At 34.2% G+C, this 21814-nt stretch overlaps 1 protein-coding gene across 2 annotated transcripts in view; it reads right to left on the minus strand.

Annotated features, from left to right (window-relative positions):
* Positions 1-14384, minus strand: part of LOC136834755 (protein Wnt-16-like) — a 344423-nt gene extending 330039 nt beyond the window's left edge. The window contains exon 1 of one of the 2 annotated variants that reach the window (XM_067097361.1): positions 13555-14384. In XM_067097361.1, the coding sequence (XP_066953462.1) occupies positions 13555-13775 (221 nt within the window). In that variant the 5' untranslated portion in view covers positions 13776-14384. The remainder of the gene's footprint in view (positions 1-13554) is intronic. The other variant, XM_067097362.1, reaches the window with a different exon arrangement.
* Positions 14385-21814: the final 7430 nt, after the last annotated feature.

The following is a 21814-nucleotide window of genomic DNA, read 5'->3' on the forward strand; positions in this document are numbered from 1 at the left end:
TTTGTGTATTCCATACTCAGTTTATTCCTGCATTCTCAGTTCTGCATTCACATTGTACAGATCTACGTTCTTCAAACTACGACCTTCTTATTACAGCTACTTGAATTCTACATCCTTCCTGTTCCTCTTTGATCCCCCACTCACTCCTCAGTTTTATCTTTTTACAGTACTACCGCCTCCTTCAATTCTACCTTCTCATTCCATCCACCCCGGCATAGGAAAAGAGCCCTGACTAATCCTATCTGCACAGCTGAACGCTCAACAATATAAGAGAGTTCGGGGTTGCCTTCGAACAGCGCAGCATCTTACGTGCGCCGTCCTCCACTCCATATCCTTCTGTCAGAATTCAAGAGCTGATAAGCACGGAACACACAGTGTGCGTGATGGGATCGTTTCTAATGCGATATTGCTCTCTATTGCTTACGGGGTAGCGTTGTTTTTAAAAGACCATCGAAGAGGGAGAAGAAACGTGGCGTCCTATAACGTGAAATTGAGAAAAACGTTTATTTTGATTTCATAAAAACATGAATGCTCATTTTATTGTCTGGGACTAAATAGGTGAAGAGGTGAAAAAACGTTTTTTGGCATTATTTGCAAAAACAAAGTGAACGATCTGCATCCCATCTGGAAGAAGATAGGGACAGAGGGAGAAAAGGAGAAACGTTTCTCATAATTCTCAAGAGCAAAATCCTTTTCACCATCGTCTAAAATAGATGAAGTAGAAAAAACGTTCATATATCCGCAAGAACAAGAACAAAAAGAACGTTCTGTTTGCCATCCATAAGAAGATACAAGGAGAGGCGAAACGTTTTCATCATTATCCGCAAAAAACAAGAACGAGTCTCGGCGGTTTCTATCTGATGTTGAAATCCGACACTCGTGTTTACAGATGTTGACGTTAAGCACTAGTTACAGTACCACACCACCCGGGATCCTGATTGCCATCCTTACAGTGCTTCTGAACGCATCCTTATTTTGCTTTTGCCTTCCTGATTGTTATCCTTTAATGCTTCTGAACTCAACTTTATTTATTTATATATTTATTTATTTATTTCTTTATTTTTTCTTTTCCGGACTGACACCGTATAGTACGCTAAAGAAATGTTAACAGACACTGATTTTTCTTAGGCATTCTTTTTCTGACAACGGTGAAGTTTTTAGAAAGAAATAAAGTCTAAAGATGAGATTATCTACAAAAGGTAGAAAATTTGCAAATAAATGAAATCGGTGTCAAAAGATAATAGAAGTATGAATGATAAGTAAATTTACAAAAAAAATCACCATGACATATGAAATTAAGGCAAACAAAATTAAATTTCATTATCTTTTTCTTTTTTTTTCTTGCAAACAAGAAACGTTAGCAGATTTTTAAAAATACCGAAAAACACGAAGAAACTTGCAATAAAATTGCAATAAAAGGTCAGTAGTGAGTAATTAATTCAAACCAACTAAAAATAAATAACATTAGCAACTTTTACTAAAAATATAAAGTTCAGTAGCAATAGTAATAATTAGGAAATACATATTTCTAATTATAAGATTTAGATATCCACACTTGATCTGATTTATAATACTTATTTGTGTTTATTGTTATTTATTTTTCAATCAATTTGTCCTGGTTTTCAGTTTCATTTAAATTAATGGCTTTTTAAGCTTCTATGAAAATCTTTGTTCACTCTGTATAATAATAATAATAATAATAATAATAATAATAATAATAATAATAATAATAATAATAATAATAATAGTGTGCGGAATATTGGAAGTCTTTTATTAAAATATCCAATCAGTAATCGTTCGTCTGGGATAATAATAATAATAATAAAAGTATATATTCAAGATAATTGTAACACTCGGTACCTCTCAAAATGCAACGATAATAACCATGACTAAAATATATAAAGACATAAACATATTAAATACGAATAATATAACACGAAATAAGAAAATAAAATTAATATTTTTCTTAAGTTCTTTGTGATCGGCCTTTTATTTCGTTCGCGTTCAGCATCCACACTTCCTTCTATAGAGTAGAGAGAGAGAGAGAGAGAGAGAGAGAGAGAGAGAGAGAGAGAGAGAGAGAGAGAGAGAGAGAGAGAGTTGGGGAAGGGTGGTTAATGTAATTGTTTTGAAGGAGACAATAGTTAAATGTTATATATATATATATATATATATATATATATATATATATATATATATATATATATATATATATATATATATGTGTGTGTGTGTGTGTGTGTGTGTGTGTGTATGTATGTCAGAAAATAAATATATATACAGTAGTTAACGTAATGGACATTATTACCATATTGTTACTATTGAAAAAAATTTATCAACAAACACAAAAAATTACTTAAAAAAGATTAGAAAGTTATCAACAGAAAACAGATTCGCAAAGGCCCATTAGCCTCAATAATATTATTTTCTTTATGGGCCCAGATAAGACAGGTGCGAAATGCCCAGTCATTGAGTGCCTAATTAAAGATCCTTAGGCCTAAGGGACGGTAACTTACAAGAGTAGGATCCGCGGCTGAAGGATACACAGGGCTATCATCTGATTCGCGGTTGGGAGTGAATGATACGTGGATGATGAAATGTATCTATTTAGATTGCTATTTTGCTGCGAGAGAGAGAGAGAGAGAGAGAGAGAGAGAGAGAGAGAGAGAGAGAGAGAGAGAGAGAGGTGCACGCACAAACATATACACAGACACACACACACACACATTATACATATATATATATATATATATATATATATATATATATATATATATATATATATATATATATATATATATATATATATATATATATATTATAATCTAGCCTCCACGGCGACGTTCAGTAAATGGATAATCCACCACACAAAACAGTTTCATGAGATAAACGACCGACCAAGAACTGACGTCCTGCAAATTATTTAGTACAGTGAATTCATAAACTGCCTTCAGACTTTATTAATTCAATAGCGCTGGATGTTCGCATTGAATTCGCAATATTACCTGGATTAAATTAGACTATAATTACGCTGCGTGATATATGCAGCGTTAATGGACGTAGCTCATGATAAATGTTTATTTTCTGGTGATGTTAATTTGCGCTCTGACAACATTTCACCGTTTCGGCCGTGTTCATGAATGTCGTCTCAACAGCCTAGGCCGCGTTCATGAACGTTCGATAAACCGTAGGTCAAAACAGGTGTGCCTTTGCGTGTTTGTTACTTTTTCGTGTGTTCCCATATCTTCACGTTCTTGAGTTCTGAGGCCAAGTTTGCCAGCGTATATGTTTGTTGGAGCTAGGTTTGGGGAAGTTTGTGAGAAGACAGTTGTTTGTATGTTTGTTTTTCTTGCTTTCTATGACCAGTTTTGTCAAAAACATTGTTTTTTTATGGGGGTTTTAACTTGATATTTGTTTGTGGTTTGTGAATGGTTGGTCGGGCTCAAACACTAATAAATATAATCATTTAATAATAAAAATATCTTGTGTGTGAATGTAAAATATCACATGTTGTTTGTGAATATTTTTCTGTGAATGACTGCGAGTGTTCTAGCAATGTTTGTGCATTTAAGCATGTGTTTTGTGTTTGTATATATACATATACATATGTATATATTTTATATGTATATATATACACATGCATACACACACATACATATATGTGTACGTGCTTGCGAAAGTTGTACGCATGCGCGAAGGATCTTAGAGTTTTTTGTACATATAATGTCAGTGCTATTATATATTTATTTGTATATCCGTGTACACGATTGTTTGTGATTATTAAAATACATACCACAATAAAGCGCCATCGTCTGCATTAACGCCAAAGACCATAACAATTATAAAAGCGGAGACAGCATCGTTTTGCGCAGTCTCGTAACGCTAATGAACGCGATAAAGTCGCCGACAAAGTGGATCATGTAAAATAAACAGGAATATGGGGCTCGCATTAACTATTTCGCAATGGCTGTGTACTTAATGAAATGGCTTTCATTTGATTTTTCACTCTTTTCGAGATAGGCTGTAAAGAAATAATAATAATAATAATAATAATAATAATAATAATAATAATAATAATAATAATAATAATAATAATAATCCTTTTTCGAAATAGGATTTAAGAAAAAAATAATCTTTACTATCAGTTTCCTTTTTCGAAATAGGATTTAAAATAATAATAATAATAATAATAATAATAATAATAATAATAATAATAATTATAATCTCCGTCATCATCTTTATTACCATTTTCGTCTAATTTCTCATGATATGAAAAAGCAGTGTATTTAAAAGTGGAATTCAACAATCGTTTTTGGGGGTCCAAAAACTATTAATAAACACTCTCAGAACTTGGAGAGCTTGTTTGGCTCTCATTGTCATTGAAAATGTTAATGAGAGCCTGCACGCTCTTGAAAGCTCTCTGTATGTCTTGATTGATTTAATATGATGATTGATATATTAATTAATTAATTATTATGATTATGTTTGTTTATATTATCAATACTGATATTCATTAATTTTAGCGGTCATTATAATTTAGTACGAGCTGTTATTGATAGTATACAAATATGAATGTCATTCTCTCTCATATATATATATATATATATATATATATATATATATATATATATATATATATATACACACATGCATACATACATACATACATATGTATACATATATGTATATATATATATATATATATATATATATATATATATATATATATTTGTTTTGGAAAACAGAAGTAGAAGGAGCATTCCAAAGCTTACTAATTTCCACCGTACATTTAGGCCAAAGGGACAGCCTAATACTTCCGCTCATTACAAACAATACCCCTCCCCAAAACATATGACACCACACCCATACAAGCCCACAAAGCCCTCACAAACTAGAAATATATATATATATATATATATATATATATATATATATATATATATATATATATATATATATATATATATATATATATATGAACTTAAAAGCCCGGTAATCGCTATCTGAATATGAGTGATTCCTTATGAGTTTTAGGAACCTAATTAATCGTGGTAGGTCAGATGGATTGGGGTTGGGGGAGGGGGGGTTAGTGTTATCGGAGAAGGCCAAAGAGACTTGAGGGGGGTTGAGGGTGTTGGGTATGGGAAGGTAGAGGGAGGGTTAATATAATTTGACAGCTGAGGCCATCTTTTGTAATTGACAACCTTCCAATTACGTCGACGACAATTTTGCCTAATTTTAGATTTTCCCGACAATTTCAACCCCCCGGCGTCGGCATCCTTTGATCGCGGAGACTCTCCTCCGAGGGTACACACAAGATTAGCCCCCCCGGGGGGGAGGGACCATATGGACCTTGGATTCTCGCTCTTAAGGCGTCTTGACTTGAGAGTGATAACTAGCACTTTCCCCTGGCATAATGATTATGAGTTGGGTATGAGTCCCTGTAATGCCATAGCTGCATGACGCTAAATGGATAATTCTTGGGGAAATTATTTCATTTTTAAAATTTTCCCATTTTTTATTTGTTTTGTTTATTTCAGTTTGAGTGTGGTGAGTTTCATGCAATAATGTACCTTGTTATGATGGCTGTTATCTTCTTAACTTGAGCGTGAATAATAAGTATGTATATGAATAGATGTCATTATTATTATTATTATTATTATTATTATTATTATTATTATTATTATTATTTTATAAGTAGATATAATTACATCAGTAATGATAACTGTCACTGAATATCAGAAACTATTAATAAGAGTTAATTAGGAAAATTTTTTAAAATTATCACTGTTCAAGTAACTCTGATTATGTCACACTCATTATCTTGTGAAAATAATCAGTTATTATTTCTTACTCTTAAAATAATCACAACAATCAAACTATTGACCAGATTGGTATATCCTGATCCTGATGAAAAAAAGCCTCAACTTTGGGTTTATTGATAAAAGAAAATTTGAACGCTATCGATTAAGTGGCTTGCAAGAGAAGAGTTACTTTCCTTTTAAATCTGATTTGTTGTTGTTGTTGTTGAGTCTTGGGTGGGGGGGTTGTGGGATTTTGGAGAGTGGGGATACATTAACAAAGAAAGCACCTTGGAACTTTTGTTCCCTGACCATGGCACTATTGCAGAGTTAATTTTGAAGGTCTGTTTTCGAAATTGTTGAATTCACCCAAGGCCAAACTACACAGGAGGATAAGAATATTAATAACGTGGACATATTAAATTATAATAAATATACGCTATTTTAGTTCAATGTTTGTGTTTTGTTGTACGTTTCAAATTATATGTGTGCAAACCAAAACGAAGAAGAGTAAAATGAGCAGATCCCTCTGCAAAAAGTGAGTCTCGTAGCTTCAATTTGCTTTTTGCTCTCGGAACACGGATGACACTAGGGAATAAATAATGTCGATGATGTAACCATATTTCATGCAGACAGTTGCATTATTTCTTTAACCTTCAACATCAAATGCAGCATTTCTCGCGCATTAGACGTGGTGTTGAAAATCAGTGATTGCATAAGCATCCTGTTCCCTTTTTACTCAATTTCTAGTTCACTCCTTTTTAAAATAAGCCTTTCAGTCTTAACCCTTATATACTTAGGAGACCAATATTTCTGAAACTCAGCCGTTCCACTTTTCAAAATCAGCGGATGATTTATCTTCAATCATTGACACTCTACATTCATTAATATTATCAACGCTCAGTCAGGAGATTACCTGCTCAGAGACTGAACCACACTGGCCCACATAAACATATAAAGACGGGATCTAATGCATTAACGTGGAATACGAAACTTGTACTTATGAGGAAGGCATATCGAATCGAATGGTAAATGAGGCATTGAATCGTGCAGCGGCAGGACATAATGCTTAACGTGGAATCTGAAACCACTAACCACAGGGAGTGAATGATAAACATTATGTTTTAACAACTCCTCCTGTCCCTCTTATCCCTATCAATCATGAGGAACACTCACACCTCCAGTCTCACCCCACCCCCACACACACACACCTCAAACTCTCCCCACCCTCACACACGCACGCACACACACAAGCACACAAACACAGCTAGCTGTCAGCAAGTCAATATTAGTTCGTTCAGATTGCAATCAGCGAAGCCACGAAAAGCAATTTTAAATGTTTGACAATGGTATTCAGTCCTTTTCTTTGATCAAATTATATATATATATATATATATATATATATATATATATATATATATATAATTTATTATACACATATATTGATATATATATATATATATATATATATATATATATATATATATATATATATATATATATATATATATAATATATTAGCGAGACGGGAAAATGGACAAAATGCAGAATAGCAAACATCAAGATGAAATGAAGCAAGTTACCGCATTCTGACTTATGTCGATCTGTCACGCAAGCAAAACGTCACTTATACTCCACAATTTATGACAAGATTTATTTGTTTTCGTTGCTTGTGTCTTTGTTTCTAAACGAGGACGCATGGCGCTATTGATTTCATTGCCGTGTTTAAATCGGAATCGAAATGCTCTTAGATCTGAACTTAAAACACACACACACACATATATGTATATTATATATATATATATATATATATATATATATATATATATATATATATAAACACACACACATATATGTATATATATAATTTACATTAATAAAAGGAGTCATATTTTTGCAGATATAATAATGATAAATCCTTATTTTTGGTAATTAATTTATCGGTTTTCAGGATGTATTCTGTTCCATGTGAACATATGTTCAGTATTCATAATAATAACCATGTGAACATATATTCAGTATTCGTAATAATAATAATAATAATAATAATAATAATAATAATAATAATAATAATAATAATAATAGTTTGTTTTACACGTTATATCAACAAGAACAAGTATTCCAGACAATGTTTTTGTTTTCATTTTTTTGTTTCAAAAAACATAGACACAATGTTTCCGTTTTTTTATGCTTTTAATAAAAAGTACGTGAAACGTTACCGAGTCATTTTTACGGCAAAAACAGCCATTGTATTTGTAAAACATTCATTACTACAAAAATAATATTTTACTCTTTCCCGAACAATAACATTGCCAGTTTTATTGTGTGGTTGTTATTTCCATGCATATATTTCGGTAATACTAAATTAGTATCTTTTGTATCTTCTGGTTTCGTATCTATGTGCTATAGATACTCATTTGTTTTGTAAACGATTATTGAGCGAATGAATGGGTGAGTGGTTGCTGTGAGAACAACTGGTCATGATGTGCGCCCAATTTATTCATACATGATTATGTATTTCATGTTATCAGAATTTATTTTTTTAATTTATTTCTTGTGAGCATTTCACTGGAGAGTATCTCAGGGAACTTTATGTGTAATAGTCTCTTTAACAATGAATCAAAATAGCAATAATCAGTAAATATGAACGTAAATAATTATTCATTTAACTAGACTTAAGTTCCTTTACTGGGATTATTAGCATATTTGTCATTAATATTTTTACTGTTAATATTCACAATTACTAGAATTGCATTTCTTCATGGCAATTATGATTTTTTTTATCATTAATATTGCTAATGGTAGCATTGAAAATTACTTCAAACGCACTTCTTTGATAAAATTGTGAAAAACTTCCGTTTCAAATAAAGATAAATCAATAAATAGATAATAATATACATGAACACCAATGTCAAATAGGTTACATAATGGTGCTCTTGGTTCATAGGACAGCCTCGTTTATACTTGAAAAAGTCGTAATTAATTAAGATATAAATATCATCATTAAAACCATATAAAATTAAGTGCGTTGTTTAATTTTGAGGTGACTTTAAACAAATTTGCAAAACACAAAATATAGCAAAATTGTAATTTTCATTTTATAAATAACCAAAAGGTCCAATTACTTAACTTTCCTAGTCTCTTAGATATAAGATATAAAATGAATGAAAGCTTTAAAAGAAGACATAAAAGGGTTTATGAGATTACGTTTTTAAATATTCCGCACTTCAAATTGTGACACATTATAAAAATAATGATAAAAATGAAAAATAATCATTCTTGTAGCATGCGCAAGGCTTCCGTGTTTGATGCTTCCTTTCCATTCATTTATTAATTTACGTGCTTATTTATTTATTTATTTATTTATATATGTATTTATTCATTTATTTATTTGTTTATAGTTTTTAGTTGCAGCTTTCCTTAACCTTGATATTGACAATAAACATCAGTTGTCTACGGACGCCAGTGGTTTAGTCTCCTATAGGTATCACTGACTAAACTTCCCAGACAGACAGTAAACTATAGATTCCATTTCTCGACTGCGATCCATATTACCGCTCGCACCAAATTCCTGCGCTTCATACCTTGGGCTAACTCAGTAAGGTGAACGTAGAATTTCCAGGGTTTTGCAGGCTTTCCAGCGTCTGCCAGATATACAGTACACGCTGTGGCCTTCTCCTTTAGACAGAGGTCTAGTTTCTTCCTAATTCTGTTTCACAGTTTTCAACCCATTGGGTTTTATTGAAGGTCTGAATTTTTACCAAATATAACTTCATTAAAACTTTGCGTATATATTAGAGTCAACCTTCCGTTGTCTTTGAGGTCAGTCATATTAGACAAAATTAAATGATTTGGTTTTTATTGGATAAAATATGGTGGTGTACATCCAATTAGATGCAGCGGCCTAGTGTCTCTACCTTTCCCAGACCAGAAGAAAGTAGAAAAAATACAGGAAAAGAAATAGTTTGCATTTTTTTTTTTTTTTAGGAAGTATGGTTATGGGCATGGAGAACAGAGGTAGGAAGAGAGTTCTAGGCTATAGTTCAGATATTCCACACTTGCGATGGCGTAGAGAATGTTTGTTGCTGCGACGACAGTATTAAAAATCCAGTCAATCAATGTGCGGTTTCAAACCGTATTGTTGTCTTGAATAATTTTTTTTTAATTATTGGTCCACATCAGTCTTATTTAGAAGAAGACGTATGGAGAAAAAAGGCTGGGGCAAACCCACCTGCCATAAAAAAAAGTGGATGGAATGGGAGGAAGGAGACATGTTATCAGAATTTGTAAGCACGCCATGAGTAGTAATACTGATGGAGCCATATATATATATATATATATATATATATATATATATATATATATATATATATATATATATATATATATATATATATATATATATATATATATATATATATATATATATATATATATATAAAAGGATTTGCTGCAACTGTGTTTTAAAATGGTTTTGAAAGCTATGTGAGTTATTTCAAAGGATATTTAATCTTTAAATTAAGTGGTCTGTTAAGAATTCTCAATCTAACCTGACTGAAAATTTTTATTAGGTTATTTGTAAATATCTCTCCCTGTCTCCCTTCATGTTTTGTCGGTATTTATATATTTGGCAATTTTTTCTTGCCATATATAGGCTACGTTTAAGACTTTCAGTTCGTCTCACAGTCAGCACTGAGTACTCTCTCTCTCTCTCTCTCCCTAAAATATATTTGATAAATCTATTAATTTTCTCTCATCAGCTTTTCCTCGTTTTCACTCAGTATCAGAGTACTCTCTCTCTCTCTCTCTCTCTCTCTCTCTCTCTCTCGCCTCTTACAGGGTCCCACGTACTCAATACGATTTTCCACCTGAATAGGTCTATATTATGACGATAATTACTTACCTCTCCGGATTAACCCTGCCGTTAATTGGATGGATTTCCTAATTAATAGGATCCCGGTATCCGGACATGCTACCTTTAATTAAGATGCGTCTACCTTTAAATGACAGGTGAGATGTATGTTTTGTATATATATATAGCTATATATATATATATATATAAATTAATATCACCTATTATTTAAAGGAACATGTAGTTAATTAAATTAATGTTATATATATATATTTAAAGGAACATGTAGTTAATATATATATATATATATATATATATTATATATATATATATATATATATATATATATATATATATATATTTATATTTCCACGGAACGGAAAGAGAGGAAAAAGGAATAGGAAGTCTCTATGTATAACGCACTCAAAAATGAAACCTATTCTGTAAAAATCACTGAATAGTGTAACGTACACTCTACACAAAGCATTGGAAGTTTAATCTCCCTAATGAAAACCTCAGTTCACATAAAGCAGGAACTTTATTAAATCTGTCCACACAAAGCAACTCTAATCAAAGCGCATTTACCAAAGGATTAAAGTGGACACGACTCAGACGCTCTCAGCGTAGGATCAAGAATTGAAAATAAACAAAGTAAAGAAAAATTTCCTCTAAACAAAGCAGCAAAAAAAAAAAAAAATCACCTTACACAACGAATGAAAATATGAAACTCCTTGCACAAACAAATTAGAAATTAAAACAGAAAATAGGGTAAAAACTCATCCAAAAATATAAGTTCCTCCACACAAAGCGACGAACTTCATAATGATTCGTCTTCCGCTAAACAGCACAAATAACACAAAGGATATGTTACACAAAGCGTTGAAGCAATAAAACCTATGGCTCATTGATTCAAAGCTGTAAGGCAAACTACACAAAGCACATATTTTTTTTAGGCATCTCACACAAAGTATCTCAAGTTAAAGTACGGTTTCCCAAACTCCTCAGAGCTAAGACTTACTCTGAGACAAGCAATCGAGTTTTCTGTATAGCTTATAATCAAGGCCACCGAAAACAGATCTGTCTTTCGGTGGTCTCGGTATAATGCTGTATGAGCTGCGGCCCATGAAACTTTAACCACGGTCAGTAGGTGGCCTGTCCTATATCGTTGCCAGATGCACGATCATGGCTAACTTTAACCTTAAATAAAATAAAAACTACAGAGGCTAGAGGGCTGCAATTTGGTATGTTCAATGATTGGAGGGTGGATGATCAGCATACCAATTTGCAGTCCTCTAGCCTCAGTAGTTTTTAAGATCTGGGGGCGGACAGAAAAAGTGCGGAAGGACAGGCAAATAGCCATCTCAGTAGTTTTCTTTTTACAGAAAACTAAAAAAGGCGTAAAAAACTCATTTCGCATAAATTGTCGAAAATTATCAGTAGCTTAAAACACATACAGTGAGAGATAATTAAAAACAGTAGTTATATACACGGAACATTTAAAACATCTACCCAGACAGAAGTACAAACACATACGTCACTACACTTGTTTTCAAGTGTAACACACACAATACAAATTAAACACGCAATGTGGGAAACACATTTTCAAAGTAAAACACATAATTATGTGCTGAATAATTGTGTCCAAAAAAAACACACCAAAATGCATGCACATGCTCTATACATACTTTAAAAAAAAAATAAAAAATCTGAAAGCACGTATGAATACTATATGAGTGCGTAATGCTGTACTTTGAGGAATACCTTGCAACTGACAAATATGTGCAGATTGATTACAGAATGAATAAAAAGGAGTATACATCACCGTAATTACAAAAAGATAGCTAGGCTTTTGTACGAATAGGGTGCTAAACCCGTGAGTAATACGCTTATAGGATTTAAAGAAATACCGATTTAATGCACATATGGTATAATAACATAAATAAAATTTAAATAAAAACGTAAATACACGTTGTGAGAGGCCACTTTAAGGAAATAATAATAATAATAATAATAATAATAATAATAATAATAATAATAATAATAATAATAATAATTCCCTTGTTTAGCTTACATTTTCTTTATGGTATATTGTATGATGAAAATTACAAGACAGTAAAAACTTACATAAGGGTGAAGAAACACCAGTGTAATAAACATGATGAATGAACTTTTTTTTACAGCCCAGTTAACTAATTAGTATTTAAATGGATGCCTTTTATTAATGGTGATAAATGATAGCTTAAAGTGATAAGGACTTGAGATAAAGAAACAATTATAAAACGTAAATGAAAGCTACCAAATCAGATTTAATAAATAAGTTGTAACCATCCACAAAACGCAACTAAATGCTACAAAAGCCAGAATGATAAATAATCGATGCAGAAACACTCATAAAACATAAATAAAAGACAGCAAGAACCAGTTTTATTACCGGTGATGAGGTAGAATTGATTCAGCGTCAATAAACACAAAGTAATTCTAGACACTGGGAGACTTAGATACTTCAAAAAAAAGTACGGAGGAAAAAAATGGCAGTTTAATACACGTTACAAATAAATGCTTATGAAACTTGAATAAACATGCAACTTCATTCTTGACAAAGTTAAAGTTAGATTTTTGATGACCACCTATGCAAAAAAGAGATTAATTGGAAGTTGAAAATTGAAAGCAAATTGCAATTGGCTAATCAAATAACAAATCAAGGTAAAAGGTGGCATTGAATCACAGACTGGAAGCTACACATTAATAAATAAACAAAACAGCACTAAAAGAGCGTAAGATAAAAAGGTAACTTGATGCAGAACAAACCGATTAATTAAACGCTCGACCACAGACTAGACAAAACGTACAAAAAAGGGCAAAATCAGATGAATCAGTGCAACAGATAACGTAATGACTTACATCCAGTTCCCAGCGCTGACATTTCCAATGGCCAGCAGCAAGACGAGAAGAATTTTATAGTTCCAGGAGGAGATTGGGGGGTGTCCTCCCCCACATACCCCTCCTCCTCCCCCTTCCCCTCCTCCTCCTCCTACTGCTCCAAACGCAGCAGCAGCGGCAGTAGCAGCAGCTCTTGTGAATGAGGAGCCTCCACCAATTTCGGCGGTCCCCCTGGCCAACATAGCGTCAACAATCAATCAGAAACTCCTGAAGGAATGGGATGGATGTTTCCCAACGACCCTTCCTTCCCCCCGGACGCGCCTGATCACTCAGGGTCGTTCCTTCCCCTCCTAACGACTTGCGAGGACGAGGATTCTTATTTCTCTCAGGATGCAAAGGACACGAACGGCGACTTCGAAGACTCTTTCAGCGTTCGTCTTCACCACCACGGGTCGCCAGCTGGGCCGGCCATCGAGGGGTCACATCGCAAAGGGACATCGCAGTGATTTCAATCGTCGTTCTGGGCAGGTTTCGGTCGGAGCCACACTCATGCCTATGTACGCGCGCACTCCTCTACCAAGAACACTTTTTTTTTTTTTTTAACTTTTCAGAGGGAAATCACTTTACCTAACCACTTGCGGGGCACTTTATTCGAAGCCCGTGTTGTCACGTGTGAGAAAGAAAGTTGAGCTCCTTCTTTCTTTTCTTTTTTTTATCTCTATTCTCTCTCTTTCGAACTTGACAGCGGACGCAAAGCACAGAGACGAAGAAGAAGACGCGAGACGCGAGCGAGCGACGCGGTCACTCCACCTCCACAACCTTCCACACTCTGAGGTCGGCACGGAACTGAACGTGGCGGTCGGCTTTGTCGTGCACCTAAGCCCCGCCCCCCGACGCCGCCTGATTGGCCCTCTGGCCCCGTCGACCCGCCCTGATTGGTCAGCTGCGTATCCTAAAAGGAGCCGACCTCTTGTTGTTGGTGGGTCCTTTTTGTATTTGTGTGTATTACGCGACGTCCTGACGCGAACCGTAACAGAATCAGGGTAGGAAAAAACAAAGCAATTCCAAACAATGGTCATTCAGGCTTTGTTTCACTGGAAATCGTCTTCCAGTTTCCCTCTCAAATTAAAAAAAAGGAAAAAAAAAGTTTTCCTGGAATCCTGTAGATTAATCGTGACAGAGATCCTACGGAAGTTTATTGTCCGGAATTATTATTATTGTTTTGACCAGAGGGCAACTGATAGCTTTGTACAGTTAGTTGTTGTAGTTAATTATTGTTATCTAATTTTTGGTCTTTGTTGTTTCACATATGGTTAATGTAATCTTTGAATATTGTATGGATATTAATGGCCATTTTAAAATGCTTTTATATGAATGTTATCACATTTTGAATAATAATAATAATTATAATAATAATAATAAAACAGAGGTTTCACCTTCCATAAAAAATAACAAAATAATGCTTTACCTTACTGTTATGTCTAAAATCCCAAAATATGCTTCCCAACCATTAAAATTTCTCAAGAAAATTTTTTTTTTATTTTCCAGTTCTTCCTGTAGATTCACCAAATTTAACTGCATGAATAATTGATTAATTATTCAGTTTTTTTTTTTTTTTGTCAATTCCAGTTGCTTCTTCCAGCAACTATTCAGTAATCACACATACGCGCGCTTGCTTGCGCACACACACACACATATACTGTATATGTATAGTACACACACACACATATACTGTATATATATAGTACACATATATACAGTATATAATGTATACATCCTCAATGTAGGGCCTCGTTGCTTTATATTAAGCAGGCCTTATGCCAGCATTGTATTGTCTTTTGCTTTTGGAGCAGCCCGCAGCTTGCCGTCCCCATAAACAGATACTCCTAGTGTGTGCCATGTCCGGTGTAATAGAGACAGTAGTAATAGGCAACAAAAAAAGTAGCAGTCTTCCGTCCCCAGAAAAAAAAAAACGGAAGGAAGAGCTGAGAAAATGGAGAAAGGGCAGAAAAAACAGGAAAGTAGAAAAGGAATGAAGAACCGGAATGAACGAGAGTTAGAAAGAAAGGAGGAAGTGTCGAAAAAAAAAGATAAAGTCAAGTTTTTAATTTAACCACATCTAATTGCATTTCAAGAAAATTACTCTATAATAAACTAATTTCTTAACTATAGTTTTTCTACCAATTTTTTTTAATGGTTCCTCCATCTCTTTCGATGTAGTTTTCCGTTACTAAAAATGACCAGTGGTAATAATGATAATAATAATAATGAGTTGATTAAGGATGGTTTTTGAGTAGCATATTTCAATTTAATCTTCAGCATTTACTGCAAAAGACAGCGACCCCGACTAAGGATTACGCCGAAAAGAAAGACATTCACTTTGCATATGTTTATATGCGAGATCAGTCAAGCTAAATTCAGTTTCTCTAAAATTAGAGAATCTGGAAGTTTTTCTCTGGAATTTGTTAAATACAGACAAAGGTAATATAACTCTGTTAATTTACTGAACGGAACCCATGTAAAAGTCAGCCATATATCGAAATGAATCCTTTGAAAATAATCCAAAAACATTAAACGCAGTCGTAGAAAGTGGCTAGCAGCTGCATTAATGTATTATTTAAATTCCATTCTCTATTAGGAATATTTCGCATTAACAAAACAATAATCTCCAAAAGCAATCAGCGATAGTTAGGGAACTTTCGCCTTGCTGAGAAAAGTAGTAGGAAAATCTTTTTTAATAAGTTGCGAAGTCTGCAGATTGCAGTAGCTGCTGGAAAGATTAGAACTCTGGAAGGGTTATAATTTGGGGTGGGTTTTAATTGTGGAAATGATTTGAGTTCGGGAAAGGCTAGATTGCTGGAAGAAGCGTCAGTTCTGAAATGTTAAACTTCTAGAAATTCTGGAACCGAGGAACAGGTTTCGATTAAGAGATGTGTTTGTACTGGAAATGTTAGAAATTTAGAATTTTATAAATTCTAGAAATTCTAGAATGACTTTGAATTCTGGAGCAGGTAGATATCTGGAAAAGGGTTCATTCCCGGCGGCATTTGGACTGTCAAGTTCAGAATTTTGGAATAGGTTTCAGTTCTGGAATGCTTAAAGCTTTGGAATGTGTTTAAATTCTAGGATAGATATCAGCCCTGGAAAAATAAGAACTTAGGAATGAGTTTCGTTTCTGTAATTTCTCAAGTTTCTGGTAAGGGTACAACTCTGGAAGGGGTTTGAATCTGGAATGTGTTTCAGTTCTTGAAAGAGTAATGACACCAAAATGTGTTTGAATTATCAACAGGGTTTGAGTTCAGGAAAGTTCATGATTTGTAATCTGGAATGAGTTTGAGTTCTGAAGAGGTAAGAACGCCTTAGTGCTTTCAGCTGTGCATGAGGTTTTAACTCTTGAAAGGTTAAAACACTGAAAGACATTTCAATTATGGAATGGGTTTCAGTTCAGGAAAGACTGGAAGTTTGGAATGGGTTTCAGTTCTGAATTAACTGCTTATTGTTAAGATAGAGCTCTGGACTAAGTTCCATTTTGGAAATGGTTGAATTCTGAAAGAACTCGACCCGTTCCAAATATTGTTCAGCTGTTAATTCAAACACATTCTGCTGTTAACCTTCTTTCCAGAGCTTAAGTACATTCCAGACCCAAACCCCTTCCAGGGTTGTAACCTTTTCAGAACTTAAAAAAAAAGGACAGAAATGAGACTCGTTCCAGAATTCTTACCTTCAATGGATCATACCCATCCCCTGAGTTTAACTCATTCCAGAGCTTTAAGCGTTTCATAACTGAAACCCATTCCATAATTCTAAGCTTGATAGTTCAACATTCCCTACAGCAGGGAATATTAGGAATCACCTTGATTTCTTGGCTATCATAAATTACTGTGACCCAGTTTTACCTTTCTTTTAGACATTAAGGTCATTGAGACAGGGTAACCCAATGCCTATACCTAATAGTAGCTATTAAGTTTGTCTTACTTCATAGCTATCAAATAGTTTAAGGTGTGGCTGTTTTATATTCAGTGTGGTGGCTCATTGCTGTCTTTATTATAACTATATATTCTCATTCCTACCTTCCCATTTATTCTAATTCGTATTTAAAATTCTCCTGTAATCAATAGGTAATTTTATTAAGATTTGTGGTAATGTCATCTTTATCTCTTTATTGCAATAACTAATAGCGATTAGGTTCTTGTTCATATTTAGATTTGCTGTTCCATGTCGTACCTTCTAACTCGTAGCTAATTGTAGATATTCTAGTAATTTATAGGTCCTTGTCATCCTGGGAATTTGCTACAGTAGTTTGTGGCTGTTGGTTCTACTTCTAAGTAATTCATTCTTTTTTGAAATCTTAGTTATCTGCTAACCTGTTTAGTAGCTAGCTTGCAAGTTGTCCTGAAGCCTAGCCATAGCTACACAAACTCCCGGCTACTTGCTTCTCTTTCTAGTAACCATTTCCTATTCTAAACGTCATCTATTTTTTATTTAAACAGATACCTGTCCGCTGTATTAACTCGTGGCTATTTGCTGTCCTTTCCAGTAAGCTATTTACTTTCTTAATTCACAGCTATTTGCTATTCTAATTCCTCGCTATTTGTACACGAACATTCATCTCCCCTGTCTGTGCAATAAACCGTTTATGGACGTCAGGCGGATGGCCAGAGTGTTCCTGCCCTGTTGAACATCGGCAGCTATTATTAAGACTATAATTGTTACACGGAGGTTCTTTTAAGTGCCCCGAGAGAGAGAGAGAGAGAGAGAGAGAGAGAGAGAGAGAGAGAGAGAGAGGAGGGTGCTGAGAGTACATGGGTTTATATTCCAGAGTTTGTTAAAAGTAAGTAAGAGAGAGAGAGAGAGAGAGAGAGAGAGAGAGCTGAGAGACATGGGTTTATATTCCAGAGTTTGTTAAAAGTAAGTAAGAGAGAGAGAGGGGGGGTGTTTGTTGAAAGTACAAGGATTTATATTATAGAGCTCGTAAAAAGTAAGGAAAGAGGGAAAGAGAGAGGGGTTTGTACAAAGGTTTATATTATAGGTTTGTTAAAATTAAAAAGAGAGAAAGAGAGAGAGAGAGAGAGAGAGAGAGAGAGAGAAAATTAAAGAGAGAGAGAGAGAGAGAGAGAGAGAGGGGGGAAGGGTGGTGGTTGTTGAAAGTACAAGGATTTATGTTGTAGAGTTCGTAAAAAGTAAGGAGAGAGAGAGATAGAGAGAGTTCAAAATCGGCTGAAGAAACGCTTTTCACAGACAGCGATATCTGCAATATATAAATAGTTTAGGAGACATGAGATACCCCACCAGTGTGTGTGTGTGAGAGAGAGAGAGAGAGAGAGAGAGAGAGAGAGAGAGAGAGAGAGAGAGAGAGAGAGAGAGAGAGAGAGATTTGCTGGTAGTATGTTTAGAGAGAGATATTTGTATTAACAGAATTGAAGAGAGAGAGAGAGAGAGAGAAAAGGTATCGGAAAAAATATCGATATATAAAAACTGATAAGCAGAGAACAGATGTACTTAGCTAAGAGCCAAGAGTTTAAGAACAGACAGACAGACAGACAGGCAGGCGAAGATGCCAAACAAAAGTCCCTCTTAATGCATGTATACCTGGCTATACCTGGATATCAAAGCACTTACCAACAACCCATTCAGGTTATGACTACACCTGGTGGCTATACCTGGGCATAATGTCTTTTCATGATAACAAGAGAACCTAATTGCCCGGACCAAGTCATAAATAAGCATTGAGCGTGTCAGACGGACAAGTTGCAATGCACGGACATATTCAGGTCGTGGTTTATACTAGTCATTTTGACAGTAATTACTCGCGCTAATTACACACAGGTAAATTCAGGTAAATTTTTACGTTTATACGCGCACTGGGAGGCCATTTGGGATGACCCTATGTTTGGATTTTGGAGAAAATTGATTTGCTTTATGATGTTTCTCTCTCTCTCTCTCTCTCTCTCTCTCTCTCTCTCTCTCTCTCTCTCTCTCTCTCTCTCTCTCTCTCTCTTGCTAAGATGTATTTGTAAACGGGGAAGGAATATATATATATATATATATATATATATATATATATATATATATATATAGATAGAGAGAGAGAGAGAGAGAGAGAGAGAGAGAGAGATAAATGAGACTTATAAAAAAAGGAATATAACTTGCGTAAAATACTTTCTCTTGTCTCTTGAACGGGCAAATGCCCTTTAATTTTTACTTCAGTGAAATCCTACACCTGGCCTACATCATTACCACCTGTCGAAAGACATCAAACTAAACTTCTATTTCAGTAGCTGCTGCTATAGCTAAATCATTTGAACATTACTTTTCTCTCCTTTATGCAATCACCTGGAATTACTTTTATCTGCTTTATGCAATCACCTGGAATACATTACTTTTATCTCCTTTATGCTGTCACCTGAATACCTTACTTTTATCTCCTTTATTCAGTCACCTGGAATACCTTATTTTATCTCCTTTATTCAATAACTAGGAATACCTTACTTTTATCTCCTTTCTGCAATCACCTGGAATACCTTGGTTTTATCTCCAGAATGCAATCACCTGGAATACATTACTTTTATCTCCTTTATGTAATCACTTGGAATACCTTTATCTCCTTTGTTCAATCACCTGGAATACCTTACTTTTATCTCCTGTATGCAGTCACCTGGAATAGTTTACTTTTATTCCTTTATTCAGTCACCTGGAATACCTTACTTTTATCTCCTTTATGCAGTGACCTGGAATACCTCACTTTTATCTCCTTTGTTCAATCACTTGGAATACTTATTATCTCCTTTATGCAATCACCTGGAATACCTTACTTTTATCTCATTTATTCAGTCACCTGGAACACCTTACTTTTATCTCCTTTATTCAGTCACTAGAATACCTTACTTTTATCTCCTCTGTGCAATCACCTGTAATACCTTGCTCTTATCTCCTGAATGCAATCACCTGGAATACCTTACTTTTATCTCCTTTGTTCAGTCACTTGGAATACTTTTTATCTCCTTTGGTCAGTCACCTGGAATACCTTACTTTTATCTCCTGCATGCAGTCACCTGGAATAGTTTACTTTTATTTCCTTTATCCAGTCACCTGGAATACCCTACTTTTATCTCCTTTATGCAATCACCTGGAATACCTTCCTTTTATCTCCTTTGTTCAATCACTTGGAATACCTTACTTTTATCTCCTTTATGCAATCACCTGGAATACCTTACTTTTATATCCTTTATTCAGTCACCTGGAAGACCTTACTTTTATCTCCTTTATTCAGTCATATGGAATACCTTACTTTTATATCCTTATTCAATCACTAGGAATACCTAACTTTTATTTTCTTTTTGCTGTCACCTGGAATAGCTTGCTTTTATCTCCTGGATGCAATCACCTCGAATACCTTACTTTTATCTCCTTTATACAATCACTTGGAATACCTTTTATCACCTTTGTTGAATTACCTGGAATACCTTACTTTTATCTCCTGTATGCAGTCACCTGGAATCGTTTACGTTTATTTCCTTTATTCATTCACCTGGAATACCTTACTTTTATCTCCTGTATGCAATCACCTGGAATACCTTACTTTTATCTCCTTTATGCAGTCACCTGGAATACCTTACTTTTATCTCATTTATGCAATCACCTGGAATACCTTACTTTTACTTACTTTATTCAGTCACCTGGAATACCATACTTTTATCTCCTTCATGCAATCACCTGGAATACCTTACTTTTATCTCCTTTATGCAATCACTTGGAATACTTTACTTTAATCTCCTTTGTTCAATCACCTGCAATACCTTACATTTATCTCCTGTTTGCAGTCACCTGGAATATTTTACTTTTATTTCCCTTGTATTCAGTCACCTGCAATACCTTACTTTTATCTCCTTTATTCAATCACCTGGAATACCTTACTTTTATCTCCTTTATTCAATCACCTGGAATTCCTTATTTTTATCTCCTTTATTCAATCACTTGGAATACCTTACTTTTATCTCCTTTATTCAATCACCTGGAATACCTTATTTTTATCTTCTTTATTCAGTCACCTGGAATACCTTACTTTTAACTCCTGTATACAATCACTAAGAATATCTTACTTTTATCTCCTCTATGCAATCACTTGGAATACTTTACTTTTATCTCCTTTTTCAATCACCTGGAATACCTCACTTTAACCTCCTTTATTCAGTCACCTGGAATACCTTCTTTAATCTCCTTTATGCAGTCACCTGGAATACTTTACTTTTATCTCCTTTACCCAATCACCTGGAATACTTTA

This window comes from Macrobrachium rosenbergii, chromosome 54 (genome assembly GCF_040412425.1).
Source record: "Macrobrachium rosenbergii isolate ZJJX-2024 chromosome 54, ASM4041242v1, whole genome shotgun sequence".
In the NCBI taxonomy this organism is placed as follows: Eukaryota; Metazoa; Arthropoda; class Malacostraca; order Decapoda; family Palaemonidae; genus Macrobrachium; species Macrobrachium rosenbergii.